Genomic DNA, 14,125 nt, shown 5'->3' with positions numbered 1-14,125 from the left:
AAAAACCTTGTTGTGTTGGGTAATTTTTTTTTCCTGATGTTTGTAGCATACTGAGTATCACCTAAATGAAAAAACTGAAGAATTACCATATCTGCGGAACCCTGACATTCTAATGGGTGAAAATGATTTGACGGCACTCGGTTACCTTCATGAGCCTGCAGTGCTTCACAACCTGAAAGTGAGATTTTTGGAGTCCAACAGTATCTATACGTATTGTGGTAAGTTGACTTTTATGGCATCTGTTTGGGGCAGCAGGGTAGCATGGTGGTTAGCATAAATGCTTCACAGCTCCAGGGTCCCAGGTTCGATTCCCGGCTGGGTCACTGTCTGTGTGGAGTCTGCACGTCCTCCCCCTGTGTGCGTGGGTTTCCTCCGGGTGCTCCGGTTTCCTCCCACAGTCCAAAGATGTGCGGGTTAGGTGGATTGGCCATGCTAAATTGCCCGTAGTGTCCTAATTAAAGTAAGGTTAAGCGGGGGGGGGGGGGGGGGTTGTTGGGTTACGGGTATAGGGTGGATACGTGGGTTTGAGTAGGGTGATCATGGCTCGGCACAACATTGAGGGCCGAAGGGCCTGTTCTGTGCTGTACTGTTCTATGTTCTATGTTGAACCTTTTTTTTTTCAATTCATGCTTTTAAGGTATGAAGGCAAATTCTCCATCAATTTCACTCTGCTATTCCAAATTTGTGCTCTTATCACGTCCCTGTTCAATCTGGAATTTTTCCATTTCTGTGAAGATGTTTTGGCAGAGTTGATGTTTATTGTTATTTACATTCTTATTCCATGAGCTAATAAGTGTGCAAGTTATTCCAAACTTGTGCTCTTATCATTTCCTTCACATCTCCCTGTTAAATCTGGGATTTGTCCACTTCTCTGACAATATTTTAGAGGAGTTGATGTTTTCCTGTTATTTACATTCTTACTCCATGAGCTAATAAGTCTGCAATGATAGCTTGTTTACACTTTGTGTTTCCCTAATTATCCGTAAACGTTTATTCTCAACTGATTTTTTTTTTCTCCCCTGCCCAATGGTGTGGTGACTTGTGTTCCATGGCTGAGGGAAGCCCTTTCGATACTTCTGCAAAATGATTGATCTTAATTTTGGGTTCAGTGAACTTCTGCGGTGGCGATTCTTCAGTCCGCTAGACGTTTTTTTTTCTGACATGGCTTGCCCCCGCAGCAGCGGTATTCTCCATTCCCTCAGCTGGGCAATGGGGTTTCCCATTATGGCCACCCCCACACCGGGGAACCCGCTGTGCGCTGCCAGCCGATCGGTGAATTCCGCTGCTGGTCTTTGTCTCCAAGATAGGATGGAATTAATCAGCAATTCAGAAAATCCTGTAGAACTAGCTAAAGAATGATTGTTTCTGCATCTGCCCATTTTTAAGAGCTTTTAATGTTGGAAGCTGATCCTATCCGCTTGAGGCATTTCCATGTTGAAAATTATCTAACATTATCAAGTTAACTGCTAAACATTTATCACGTTGTACCTTTCATAGGAGCAATATCATAGGAGCGAAAAGGCTATAATTGTGGATCATTAGAAGGACTTGCTTCCAGCGTGACTATATAATTGACTACTACTTGAAAGAAAAACAAGGGTGGCATGTGGCGCAGTGGTTAGCACTGGGACTGTGGCGCTGAGGACCCGGGTTCGAATCCCGGCTCTGGGTCACTGTCCATGTGGAGTTTGCCCATCCTCTCCGTCTGCCCCAAAACCCAATAGATGTGCAGGTTAGGTGAATTGGCCACACTAAATTGCCCCTTAATTGGAAAATAAAATATTTGGGTACTCTAAATTAAATTAATATTTTTTAAAAAGCAGATGTAAATGCGTGGCCCAATGGTAGCACACTCACCTCCAAGTCATGGTAGATCTGAGGTGGAGATGATTGACAGCTTCAAATTCCTAGATGTGCACATCACCAACAATCTGAACTGGTCCACCCATGTCAACGCCACGACAAAGAAAACACCCCAGTGCCGATACTTCCTCGGGAAACTAAGGAAATTTGCATGTCCACGTTGAGTCTTACCAATTTTTACAGGTGCACCATAGAAAGCATTCTAGCTTGCTGCATCACAGCTTAGTATGGCAACTGCTCAGCCCAAGACTGTAAGATGCTACTGAAAGTCACGCGGATCCGCCTCCCATTCATTTTTTAAAATAAACATTTTATTTAGGTATTTTTTGTTATTATAACAACAACATCACAAGCAGATGAAACTATAAACATAGTGCAAAAGCTGTCTCCCTCCCTCACGGGTCCCACCTTTATTAACCCCCTACTCTAAACTAAACTAACCCACCTCCTCTTCTGCTGACGATTAATTTTCTGCAAAGAAGTCGACTAACGGTTGCCACCTTCGGGTGAACCCTAATAGTGACCCTCTCAAGGCAAACTTGATTTTGCCCAAACAGAGAAAGCTAGCCATGCCCGATAGCCAGGTCTCTGACTTCAGGGGCTTTGAGTCCCTCCAAGCTAATAGTATCCGTCTCCGGGCTACCAGGGAAGCAAAGGCCGGAACGTCTGCCTCTTTCTCCTCCTGAATTCCCGGGCCTTCTGGCACCCTGAAAATCGCCACCTCTGGACTCAGCGTCACCCTTGTTTTTAACACCGTGGACATGACATCCGCAAACCCCTGCCAAAATCCCCAAGCTTTGGACATGCCCAGAACATGTGTACATGGTTCGCTGGTCCTCCTGCACGTTTTGCACACCTGTCTTCCACCCCAAAGGATCTGCTCATCCGGGCCACTGACTTGTGAGCCCAGTGAACGACCTTCAATTGTATCAGGCTGAGCCTGGCACATGTTGCGGACGCGTTGACTCTACTCAACGTGTCTGCCCATAGACCATCCTCTATCTCTCCGTCCAGCTCTTCCTCCCACTTGCGCTTCAGCTCCTCAGTTTGCATCTCCTGTGACCCCATGAGTTCCTTGTAAATGTCCAAGATGCTCCCGTCTCCTACCCACCCTCTGGAAACTACCCTGTCCTGAATCCCTCTTAGCGGTAGGAGTGGGAAGGCATCTGTCTACGTAGGAAGTCCCGCACCTGCAGATATCTGAATTTATTTCCCCATGCCAACCCAGATCTCTCTTCCAGCGCCCTCGTACTCCGAAAACTCCCTCTATCAACATATCTCCCATCCTCTCCTCTCAATCCCTGCTTTCCGCCATATCTGGAACCCCACCCTCCATACTTTATGGGGCAAACCGGTGATTATTACAGATTGGGGACCCAGACTGATGCTCCCTTTACTCCCACATGTCTCCTCCATTGCCCCCAGACTCTCGGGGCCACCATCACCATGGGGCTGGTGGAGTACCGTGCCGGTGGGAACGGCAGAGGCGCCGTTATCAACGCCCCCAAGCTAGTGCCCTTACATGAGGCCGCCTCCATACGCTCCCATGCCGACACCCCCCCCCCCCCCCCCCCCCTCCCCCTCCTCCAACCACCACCCACTTCCAGGTCATGGCTATATCCGCCGCCCAGTAATGGTTACTAAAATTTGGCAGCGCCTGCCCGCCCTCTCCCCGACTCTGCTCAAGCATCACCTTCCTTACCCGCGGGGTCTTGCCCGCCCAGGCAAAGCCAGAGATCACTTTGTTGACCCGTTTAAAAAAGGACCGCAGAATAAAGATGGGGAGACACTGAAATACAAACAGGAATCTCGGGAGGACCGTCATCTTCACCGTCTGCACCCTCCCAGCGAATGACAACGGGAGCGCATCCCATCTCTGAAAATCGTCCTTTATTTTGTCTACTAGCCGGGCCAGATTTAATTTATGCAGCCAGTCCCATTCCCGCGCCACTTGAATGCCTGGGTACCTAAAGCTTCTCCCTACTAATCTAAATGGCAGCTCCCCCAATCGCCTCACCTGTTCCCTCGCCTGGACCGCAAACAACTCACTTTTCCCCATATTTGGCTTGTACCATGAAACCGTCCAAATTCCCCAGAATCCTCATGATTTCTTCCATCATTCTAATGGGTCCGATATATACAGAAGCAGGTCGCCTGTATTGACTGAGACTGTGTGGCTCTCTCGCTCTCTCGCTCTCTCGCTCTCTCGCTCTCTCGCTCTCTCTCGCTCTCTCTCGCTCTCTCTCGCTCTCTCTCGCTCTCTCTCGCTCTCTCGCTCTCTCGCTCTCTCGCTCTCTCGCTCTCTCGCTCTCTCGCTCTCTCGCGCTCTCGCGCTCTCGCGCTCTCTCGCTCTCTCGCTCTCTCGCGCTCTCGCTCTCTCGCTCTCTCTCTTTTCTCCCCCCCCCCCCCGGAACAGCCCTTTAGCTAGAGCTAGCGCGAACCACAGTGGGGAGAGGGGGCATCCCTGCCTCGTCCCCCGGTGGAGTCTAAAATAGTCCGATTGTTGTCCTATTCATCCGTACACTTGCCACAGGAGCCTGATACAGCAACCTGACCCAGTCAATAAAGCCCCGCCCAAATCTGAACTGTCCCAGTACCTCCCACAGATAATCCCATTCTACCCGATCAAAAGCCTTTTCTGCATCCATTGCGATCACTACCTCCACCTCCCTACCTTCCGGGGGTATCATGATCACATTTAACAACCTTCTTATATTGGCCACCAACTGCCTACCCTTGACAAACCCCGTGGTCCTCCCCAATAACGTCCGGAACATAATGGGCAGCACGGTAGCATGGTGGTTAGCATAAATGCTTCACAGCTCCAGGGTCCCAGGTTCGATTCCCGGCTGGGTCACTGTCTGTGCGGAGTCTGCACGTCCTCCCCGTGTGTGCGTGGGTTTCCTCCGGGTGCTCCGGTTTCCTCCCACAGTCCAAAGATGTGCAGGTTAGGTGGATTGGCCATGCTAAATTGCCCGTAGTGTCCTAAAAAGTAAGAGGGGGGGGGGGTTGTTGGGTTACGGGTATAGGGTGGATACGTGGGTTTGAGTAGGGTGATCATTGCTCGGCACAACATCGAGGGCCGAAGGGCCTGTTCTGTGCTGTACTGTTCTATGTTCTATAATCCTCAATCCTGGAGGACAAAATTTTGGCCAGCAGTTTGTCGTCCACATTCAACAGGGTTATCGGCCTGTAGGAGCCACACAGCTCCGGGTTCTAGTCCCGCTTCAGAATCAGTGAAATCGTGGCCTGTGACATCGTTGGGGGCAGCACCCCTCTTTCCCTTGCCTCTTTGAACATCCTCATCAACACCGGCCCCAATATCGCAGAGAACATTTTATAAAACTCCACTGGGTACCTTTCCGGCCCTGGGGCTTTACCCGCCTGCATGGCCTTCAGACCCCCCACTATCTCCTTCCAACCCGATCGGGGCCCCCAGCCCTTCGACCAGCACCCGTCTCTTCTCCCCCCCCCCCCCCCCTCCTCCCAAGAAGTGCCTCATCCCCTCCAGCTCCATAGGGGGTTCCCACCTATACAGCCCTGAATTGAGCTCCTGAAACTCCTTATTCACCCCTGCTGAATCTCCAACCAGGTTCCCATATCCGTCATTTACTTTCCCTATCTCCCCGGCTGCCTCCCTCTTTCTAAGCTGCTGTGCAAGCATTCTGCTGGCCTTCTCTCCATACTCCTAGATCGCCCCCCTCATCTTTCTCAGCTGCTCCACTACCCTCCCTTGTGGTTACCAAACCAAACTCTGCCTGTAGCCTCCGCCGTTCCCTTAAAAGCCCTGCCTCTGGGGTCTCCGCATACCTCCTATCGATCTGTAGTATCTCCTTAACCAGTCGGTCCGTGTCTGCCCTGTACACCTTCTCCCTATGGGCCCGTATCGAGATCAGCCCCCTCTGACCACCGCCTTCAGTGATTTCCAGACCATCGCTGCTGAAATTTCCCCCTTGTCGTTGACCTGTAGGTTGTTCTGAATACATTTCCTCAGCCGTTCGCACACCCTTTCGTCAGCCAAAAGTCCCACATCTAACCTCCCTTGCGGGCGCTGGTTACTAACCTGCAGGTCAACCAGTGCGTAGCATGGTCTGAGATTGTAATCGCCGAGTACCCCATGTCCACCACCCCTGCCACCCCTCCTGCTCAAAACTAAGAAATCGATCCGGGAGTACACTTTATGCACGTGTGAGTAGAAGGAGAACTCCTTCACCCTCGGCTGCCCAAATCTCCAGAGATCCACCCCGCCCATCTGCTCCATGAACCATTTTAGTTCCTTTGCCATTGCTGGCATCCTGCCCATTTTCGAGCTTGACCCGTCCAGGGTCAATAACGTTGAAGTCCCCTTCCATGACCAACCTGTGCGAGTTCAGGTCCGGTAGCTTCCCCTTTATAAGGGGAAGCATCCTCTTTATAAACTCCACATCATCCCAATTTGGCGCATACACATTTACTAGCACCACCTACACCCCCTCCAGTTTCCCACTGACCATAATGTACCGACCTCCCACATCCGAGACTATTCTACCCGCCTCGAACACCACCTGCTTATTGATCAGGATCGCGACCCCTCTGGTCTTTGAATCTAGTCCGGAGTGAAGGACCTGACTGACCCAGCCTTTCCTCAGTCTAATCTGGTCAGTTACTCTAAGGTGCGTCTCCTGCAACATTACCATGTCTGCCTTCAGTCCCCTAAGATGCCTGAACCAACGTGCCCTCTTGACCGGCCCATTTAACCCTTGAACATTCCAGGTGATCAGCCTAGTTGGGGGGCTCATTACTGCCCCCCCCCCCACTTCGCCGATCACCACCCTTTTTTTTGTGCCCTCCTCCAGCTCCTGCTCCGTGCCTCCACCGGCCCGGCCCACCCCCAGGCAGCCTCTGCCCCAACCTCCTCTCTATCCCATGGCCCAAGTCCCTCCCTCGTCAGCAGAACATCCCCCCCCCCCCCCAGTAACAACACTCTGTAACCCAACCTCTTTGATAAACCGAATATATGCACTCACCCCCACTGCGCTTCCGTGAGCTAGCCCGGCCAACTAGCTTGGTGGCCCCCATCCCTGTCACCGGATAGTCTCCCATCTATTGTTTCCCCCCCCCCCCCCCCCCCCCCCACTCATGCAATCATACTCCAATATCAAACAATCCCCACACAATTGCCCGACAGAAAAACGCCAAGATCTAAACAAGCACACCTCCATCCCCCAACAGTGCAAATGAAAACCTTAACTCACTCGGCTCTGCCACTGGTCCCAATTCAGTACAAAAGGCATTACAGACAGCTTCCACAAAATGAAAGGCGAGAAACATTAAAAAAAACACATGAAGCAGCACGGTGGCCTAGTGGTTAGCACAACCGCCTCACGGCGCTGAGGTCCCAGGTTCGATCCCGGCTCTGGGTCACTGTCCGTGTGGAGTTTGCACATTCTCCCCGTGTTTGCGTGGGTTTCGCCCCCACAACCCAAAAATGTGCACAGTAGGTGGATTGGCCACGCTAAATTGCCCCTTAATTGGAAAAAATAATTGGGTAATCTAAATTTATAAAAAAAAACACATGAACGCTGCAGCAAAGTTCAAAAGTTGTCAGTCCACCACCAGTCCTTTCCTTTTTCACCAAATCCAGCATGTCCTTGGGCGACTCGAAATAAAAGTGCTGTTCCTCGTATGTGACGCAGAGACGGGCCAGATACAACAGTCTGAACTTCACCTTTTTCTTAAAAAGGATCAACCTAATCTAGTTGAAGCCTGTTCTTCTGGCCACCTCCACACTTGGGTCTTGGTAGACCTGCAGGATACTATTGTCCCACTTGCAGCACCGTGTCAGCTTGGCCCACTGTAGAATGCGCTCCTTATCCAAGTACCTGTAGAATCTCACCACCATTGCCCTCGGTGGGGGGCGGGGGGGGGGGGAAAGAGTCTCCCGTTCGCGGCTTCCTCACGAGTGCTCTGTGAGCCCTGTCCACCTCCAACGGTCGGGAGAATGCCCCATCTCCCAGCAGCTTCTCAAACATAATCTGCGATGTATGCCCCAGCATCCGCTCCTTCGGACCCCTCCGGGAGCCCAACAATTCTCAAGTTCTGCCAGCGGGACCTATTCTCTAGGTCCTCCACCTTCTCCAGGAGCTTCTTCTGCTGGTCTCTCAGCATCCCCACCTCCAACTCCACTGCAGTTTGATATTCCTCCTGCTCAGCCAGTGCCTTCTCCACCTTCTGGATCGCCCGAACTTGGGCAGCCAATCTCTGCTCCAGCCACTCAATCGACTCTTTTATCGGGTCCAAGCAGTCCTGTTTCTGCTTAGCGAAGCCTTCCTGAATAACTTACATCAGCTGCTCCATTGACCACTGGGTCGACAAACCAGAGTTCTGGTCCTCCGCCATGCTGTCTCCTGCTGCAGCTTCAGCCCAAGCCTTCTCTGTCTTTCTGTTTCTGCCTTTACGAGCACTTCTAGTCCTTCTCTCCATCCACCGATGTGGGTATTCGGTACACAATTGTCTCTCTCTTCAGTTTTACAGTTCAAGTCCGGTAGAAAATCGGGGGCAAATGTCCAACCCGAGCGGGAGCCACCAAATGTGCGACTTACTCCTTCATAGCTGCCACCGGAAGTCTGCCTCCCATTCATTTACTCTGTCCACACTTTCCGCTGCCTTGGGAAAGCGGGCAGCATAATCAAAGGCCCCTCCCACCCAGGTTATTCTCTCTCCCAAACTCTTCCATTGGGCAGAAGATACAAATGTCTGAACATGCGCTAACCGGTTCAAAAACAGCTTCTTCCCTGTTGGGTGTAAATCACGTTTGTGGAAAGACATATTTTACAGTAGCTCTATAATAGCCTGTGTTAGTAGTTTATTATTTACTTATCCAGTTATCTTTACCGCACAGTTGTTTAATGATAAAACTAGATGTCCTATCGTGCATCATTCATCTCGGCCAGTCTACAGAACATGACAGGTTGCACTCCCAAGACCTATGCTAACATAATTGTAATGTCTTATCTAACATAACAAGACCTCCAGTAAATCTCTCTTTCCTGTCATCACCCCCTTCCCCTGAACCCCAAATGCCAATAGCACCCAAAACTGTTAGACATTGCCCTTTGGCTCATGTATGCAAAATGGCTGCTGTCTTTCACTTGGTGAATAACCGACTGTCCATTTCAAAGTAAGTCATTGATGTTGAATTGGCTTGGGATATAAAAGCCACAGTTTAAATATAATTCTGCCATTTCACCATTCGCCTGGGCTATAAAGTTGCCATCATCTTCCTCGTCCTTCCCAAGTTCGAGAAGGATTTTTAAAGGTGATAACAAAGATTTTAGACAAAGTAGTTGAAGCCTCTGTTGAGTTGGGAGGTTGCACATTGCGTCCAGAATGAGAGGCCTTTGGTGGGGGCTAGAAATAGAGATCGCACAAAATGTGGTGGGCCCTTGGCAGCACGGTGGCGCAGTGGGTTAGCCCTGCAGCCACACGGCGCCGAGGTCCCAGGTTCGCTCCCAGCTCTAGGTCACTGTCCGTGTGGAGTTTGCACATTCTCCCCGTGTTTGCGTGGGTTTCGTCCCCACAACCCAAATATGTGCAGGGTAGGTGGATTGGCCACGCTAAATTGCCCCTTAATTGGAAAACATTAATTGGGTACACTAAATTTATATTTAAAAAAGTGTTGTGGGCCTAGCTATGGAGGGATATGAAGATGGAAGATTTTAATCCATTGGGAAATGGGCCAGTTGATGAAGTGGCACCAAGTGTGGTACCGGATAGCCATGCAGTCAATAATAATCTTTATTGTCATAAGTAGGCTTACATTAACACTGCAATGAAGTTACTGTGAAAAGCCCCCAGTCGCCATATTCTGGCACCTGTTTGGATACACGGGGAGAATTCAGAATGTCCAAATTACCTAACAGCACGTCTTTCGCGACTTGTGTGAAGAAACTGGAGCACCCCAAGGAAACCCACGCAGAATCAGGAAGAACGTGCAGGCTCCGCACAGACAGTGACTCAAGCCGGGAATCGAACCTGGAACCCTGGCACTGTGAAACTATAGTGCTAACCATTATGCTACTGTGCTGTCCACCGAGCACTGCAATCTGGCGTAAAATATAATTAGCACACTAGCTTTGACTGTATGTTGCACTGATAAGCAACAAAGGTTAAATCCCCTTCACAACTCCCCTTTGTTGGAGTAAGTGAGGAGAAAACCTTTTCACTGAAGCTGATAATTGGAATATGCAGTCTTCACACTAGATACCTCCTTGAAGAAGAAGCACTTGCTGGGAAGCAGGAATGATTTGAAAGGACTTTAAATAAAAAAAACCAAAATCTGGCATATACATAATGGGCTAAATAGAAACTTGCTGCACGTTAATGCCACTTGCTCTTTTACTGTACCGACAAGTTCATGTCATAATATATATCCAGGTATATGATGTTGTGCAGACAGGTAGTGATTGACACACCGGATGACCAGTGAACACACACAACACAGCAGCCAATCACCAGACAGGACACGACCACTATAAAGCCAGTGGGCACTAGTTTTCCCTCTCTCTCTCGGGATCCAGCCTCTGAGATAGTCGGAGCTCATGAGCAGCAACTAGAACAAACACCATGTGGTAGTAAGATAGTCTGGTCAGGTTAGCCTCAGGTCTCCAGTCAAGTCAGCATAGTGTCAACCCACAGTTAAAGCATGTATTATAGTCGAGTTGCATTTTTAAGTGTTGGAAGCCTGTCTCTCTCTCCACGCAGTAAACGCAGTCCTCGTAGACCCAGCTTACCCAACACATCAGTTCACTTCTGGGGCTGCAAGGTCAAGAGGGTTTTCATTCCTCTGCATGTACACTAGTTTGTTAATAAAGTGCTTTTCAAAACCATGGACGTGTCAAAATACTTTACAGTTATGTAGGAAATGTGCAGCAGCAACATCTGCAAATAATGTAACTAATGTAGAGGTTTACGCTCCCGATTTCCCCTTGCTAGTGGTTCTTGACTTAAGATTTTATAAAGGACAAAATTAGACAGACTCTGCCATAAATTTGAAATGCCACCACACAACACTTATTTAATCCTGCCACAATTTAACCTCGGCCTCCCTGTATACACAAATAAAGCACCACTGCTTTTTAAAAAAAAACAGAATCCTCTGCTTAAAAACCACAGGCAAAACCTTGTCTTTCTCCCCAAAACCCTCCTTAATCCAACCCAATCCCTTCAGGCGTTGGTTACCTTTTAAACCGTGACCCCAATATCCTTCACAGATTTGCCTCATAATTTAAAACTCCCCACACGGTTAGCCCTACCATCAAAAGTTGTAGGTCCGTGAGTCAGGTTGACCGTACCTGCCCACCTCCATCAAAGGTTGTAGGTCTGCGTCAGGTAGCACAAGTGGATAGCACTGTGGCTTCACAGCGCCAGGATCCCAGGTTCGATTCCCTGCTGGATCACTGTCTGTGCGGAGTCTGCATGTTCTCCCCGTGTCTGCGTGGGATTCCTCCGGGTGCTCCGGTTTCCTCCCACAGTCCAAAGACGTGCAGGTTAAGTGGATTGGCCATGATAAATTGCCCTTGGTGACCAAAAAGATTAGGAGAGGTTATTGGGGTACGGGGATAGGGGTGGAAGTAAGGGCTTAAGTGGGTCGGTGCAGACTCGATGGACCGAATGGCCTCCTTCTGCAATGTATGTTCTATGTTCCTGACACACCGCCTTGACTGCAGAACAAGATGCTTCAATCTTAATCCTTTTTATGATGATCCCTTATTGAAAATATCAAAGCGATTTGTTCTGCTGAATGGTGAACATATTTCCTGAAATCATCCTGCTGGCACTGTGTTTAGCACCTCTTATCCCTTTAATCTGTTACATGCTTCGTCCAGACAGACCCATTCATTGCTGATGTTGCTTCCACAACTGAAACAATGGACCCCTTCAGGTGAGATTCCCAGACTGATATGCATGTAACATCATCCCCATCTTGGCTGTTGTTTGAGAATATAAGACCGTAATAAATAGGAACAAGAGTAAGCCATTTGGCCCCTCATTCCTGCTCCACCGTTCAATAGGATCATTCATAGATTATTTCATAGAATTTACAGTGCAGGAGGAGGCCATTCGGCCCATAGAGTCTGCACCGGCTCCCGGAAAGAGCACCCCACCCAAGGCCATGGCTGATTAGACACTCGTGTCTATTTTCCTGCCCTTTCTCCGTAAGACCATATGTGATATTAGTTGTCTACGGGCATTTTTACAACTGTGTCCCCTGCTAATTGAGTTATCTGATGGCAGCTAACTTGCCATCGTTGTGACAACATCCTTTTTATAACATCGGTTTTGCTTCAATATTTGAATATTTTGAAAATTAACCCCTGCGTGTTTTTTTTTGTGTTGAGGTTTGGCCTGTTTATTTGCAGTACTTATCTGTGGGTTTTGATTTTATTCAATTTGGAGAGGTTTCCGATCCTACTATAATGACCATAATATGTTTTTGTGGTGTTGATTTAAGTGGTAACTGTTAGCCAGGACACTGGAGAAGTTTTTGTTCCGTCATGCTGCCTTCTCAACTGGAGGGTTTAACAGTTAAGCTCCCAAACAACCAGTCGAAAGACGTTGCTGAAATAGGATTAAATTTAAGGGAATGACCAACCCTTTGATTGAGAGATATTATTAGGTGATACATTATTCAGATTGTTGGATAGTGACATTGACATAACAGGAAACTGTAAATTCACATTAATGCTGACTACATTAATAGTTGACTATTGCTGAAAAAAGGCAAATGTTGTCAAAGCTTTTTGTCTGGTCCTCATCAGGACAATTTTATAAGAATGCTAAATGTAAAGGAAACCACAACTTGCACTTCATGCGAAGAGAGTGCTGACTGGTTGGCAAATGGACCCTGGCGTTTCATGGAGAATGCATCAGTTAACTGATGACTGACGGTTAACTGCCAAGCTTGGTTTAAATGAAAACCAGACGGGTTGACTCTGGTGAAGCATTGCCTAACCAAGAAAGACAACTATAAATGTACAACTACAGCTGGTAGAAAAGAAATTGGTGCACGCTGCAAAGAAAAAAACAAAACCAAATAACAACGATGCATATCTTTGGTTCAAGGCAAATCATGTATAATGTAAACACCCGTGAGTGGACGGGAAAGAGAAGCCTTGAATTTGGATGGAAGGTGTCAATTTAACATGTGTTCAACAGTAGTTAATTAAATAATGAATAACACTGGGTATTGTCCAATTTTTGGATGCATTACAAGCATAAACCAAAACTGTTTCAGAGGAAAGCATGAAGATGGCTAACCCTTTATTTCCAGTAGAAAAATGTAACTTCAGTGTGAATCAATTTGAAATTATTCAAATTCTGTACTATATAGAAATGCATTTGTAAACTACTTGGAAACTGAATTTCTGGGGCGGCACGGTAACGCAGTGGTAGCACTGCTGCCTCACGGCGCCGAGGACCCGGGTTCGATCCCGGCCCCGGGTCACCGTCCACATAGAGTTTGCACATTCCCGCCATGTCTGCGTAGGTCTCACCTCCACAACTCAAAGATGTGCAGGGTAGGTGGATTGGCCACACTAAATTTCCCCCTAACTGGAAAAAAAAAATTGGATATTCTAAATTTATATTTTAAAAATAGGAAATTGACTTTCCATTAGAACCAGGACATAAATTTAATTTTGATATTCCGATATTCTGGCTATAAATCAACGGAATGGACATCTTGTGTTTTTGGTTTAGTTCCAAAATGCAAGAGAATTGGATCAAGACTATTCAATAAAGATGAAATCGGTAATAATGAGGTTTGTATTACAAACTATAAACGAGCCTTATTTTGGGAAGGTGGGAAGAAATTACCCTGAATCAATTTATTTTAAAAGCAGAGCTGATTAGTGTGGTGATAGTGCAGTCACGAAGTATTTAATTGGCAGTAAAGCACTTCAGGATATTCTGAGGTTGTGAAAGATGGTGTACAAATGCAAGCACTTTTCTACCAATGCTTCACCATTAAAATGCGTAAAGCGAAGCTGCGTTATTTGCATGGTAAGTGGGGACTAAACTCAAATTAAATTGTCATTGTGATAAGTGTTAATTACTGTCAATCAACCTCTGCTGAAAAAGTTTTAAAAATCGTAATAGATATAAGTACTTTGCTCTTCCTTTCTATGTTTCTTTTGAATCCAATCTTCCTTTCTCACAATTTTATTCCTTATCTAATTTGACAATCACCTTAATTTAAACTTCAATTTTGGTCCTTGTGTTG

At 47.7% G+C, this 14,125-nt stretch overlaps 1 protein-coding gene across 2 annotated transcripts in view; it reads left to right on the top strand.

Moving 5' to 3' along the window:
- LOC119953728 (unconventional myosin-Va-like) overlaps positions 1-14,125 on the top strand; it is a 149,281-nt gene that overhangs the window by 14,718 nt on the left and 120,438 nt on the right. For both annotated transcript variants that reach the window (XM_038778278.1, XM_038778277.1), the window contains exon 3: positions 47-218. In XM_038778278.1, coding sequence (XP_038634206.1) covers positions 47-218 — 172 coding nt within the window. The remainder of the gene's footprint in view (positions 1-46; positions 219-14,125) is intronic.

This window comes from Scyliorhinus canicula, chromosome 18, assembly GCF_902713615.1.
Source record: "Scyliorhinus canicula chromosome 18, sScyCan1.1, whole genome shotgun sequence".
In the NCBI taxonomy this organism is placed as follows: domain Eukaryota; kingdom Metazoa; phylum Chordata; class Chondrichthyes; order Carcharhiniformes; family Scyliorhinidae; genus Scyliorhinus; species Scyliorhinus canicula.
Note: the sequence above shows the minus strand (reverse complement) of the source record. Positions and strands in the feature narration are given on the sequence as shown.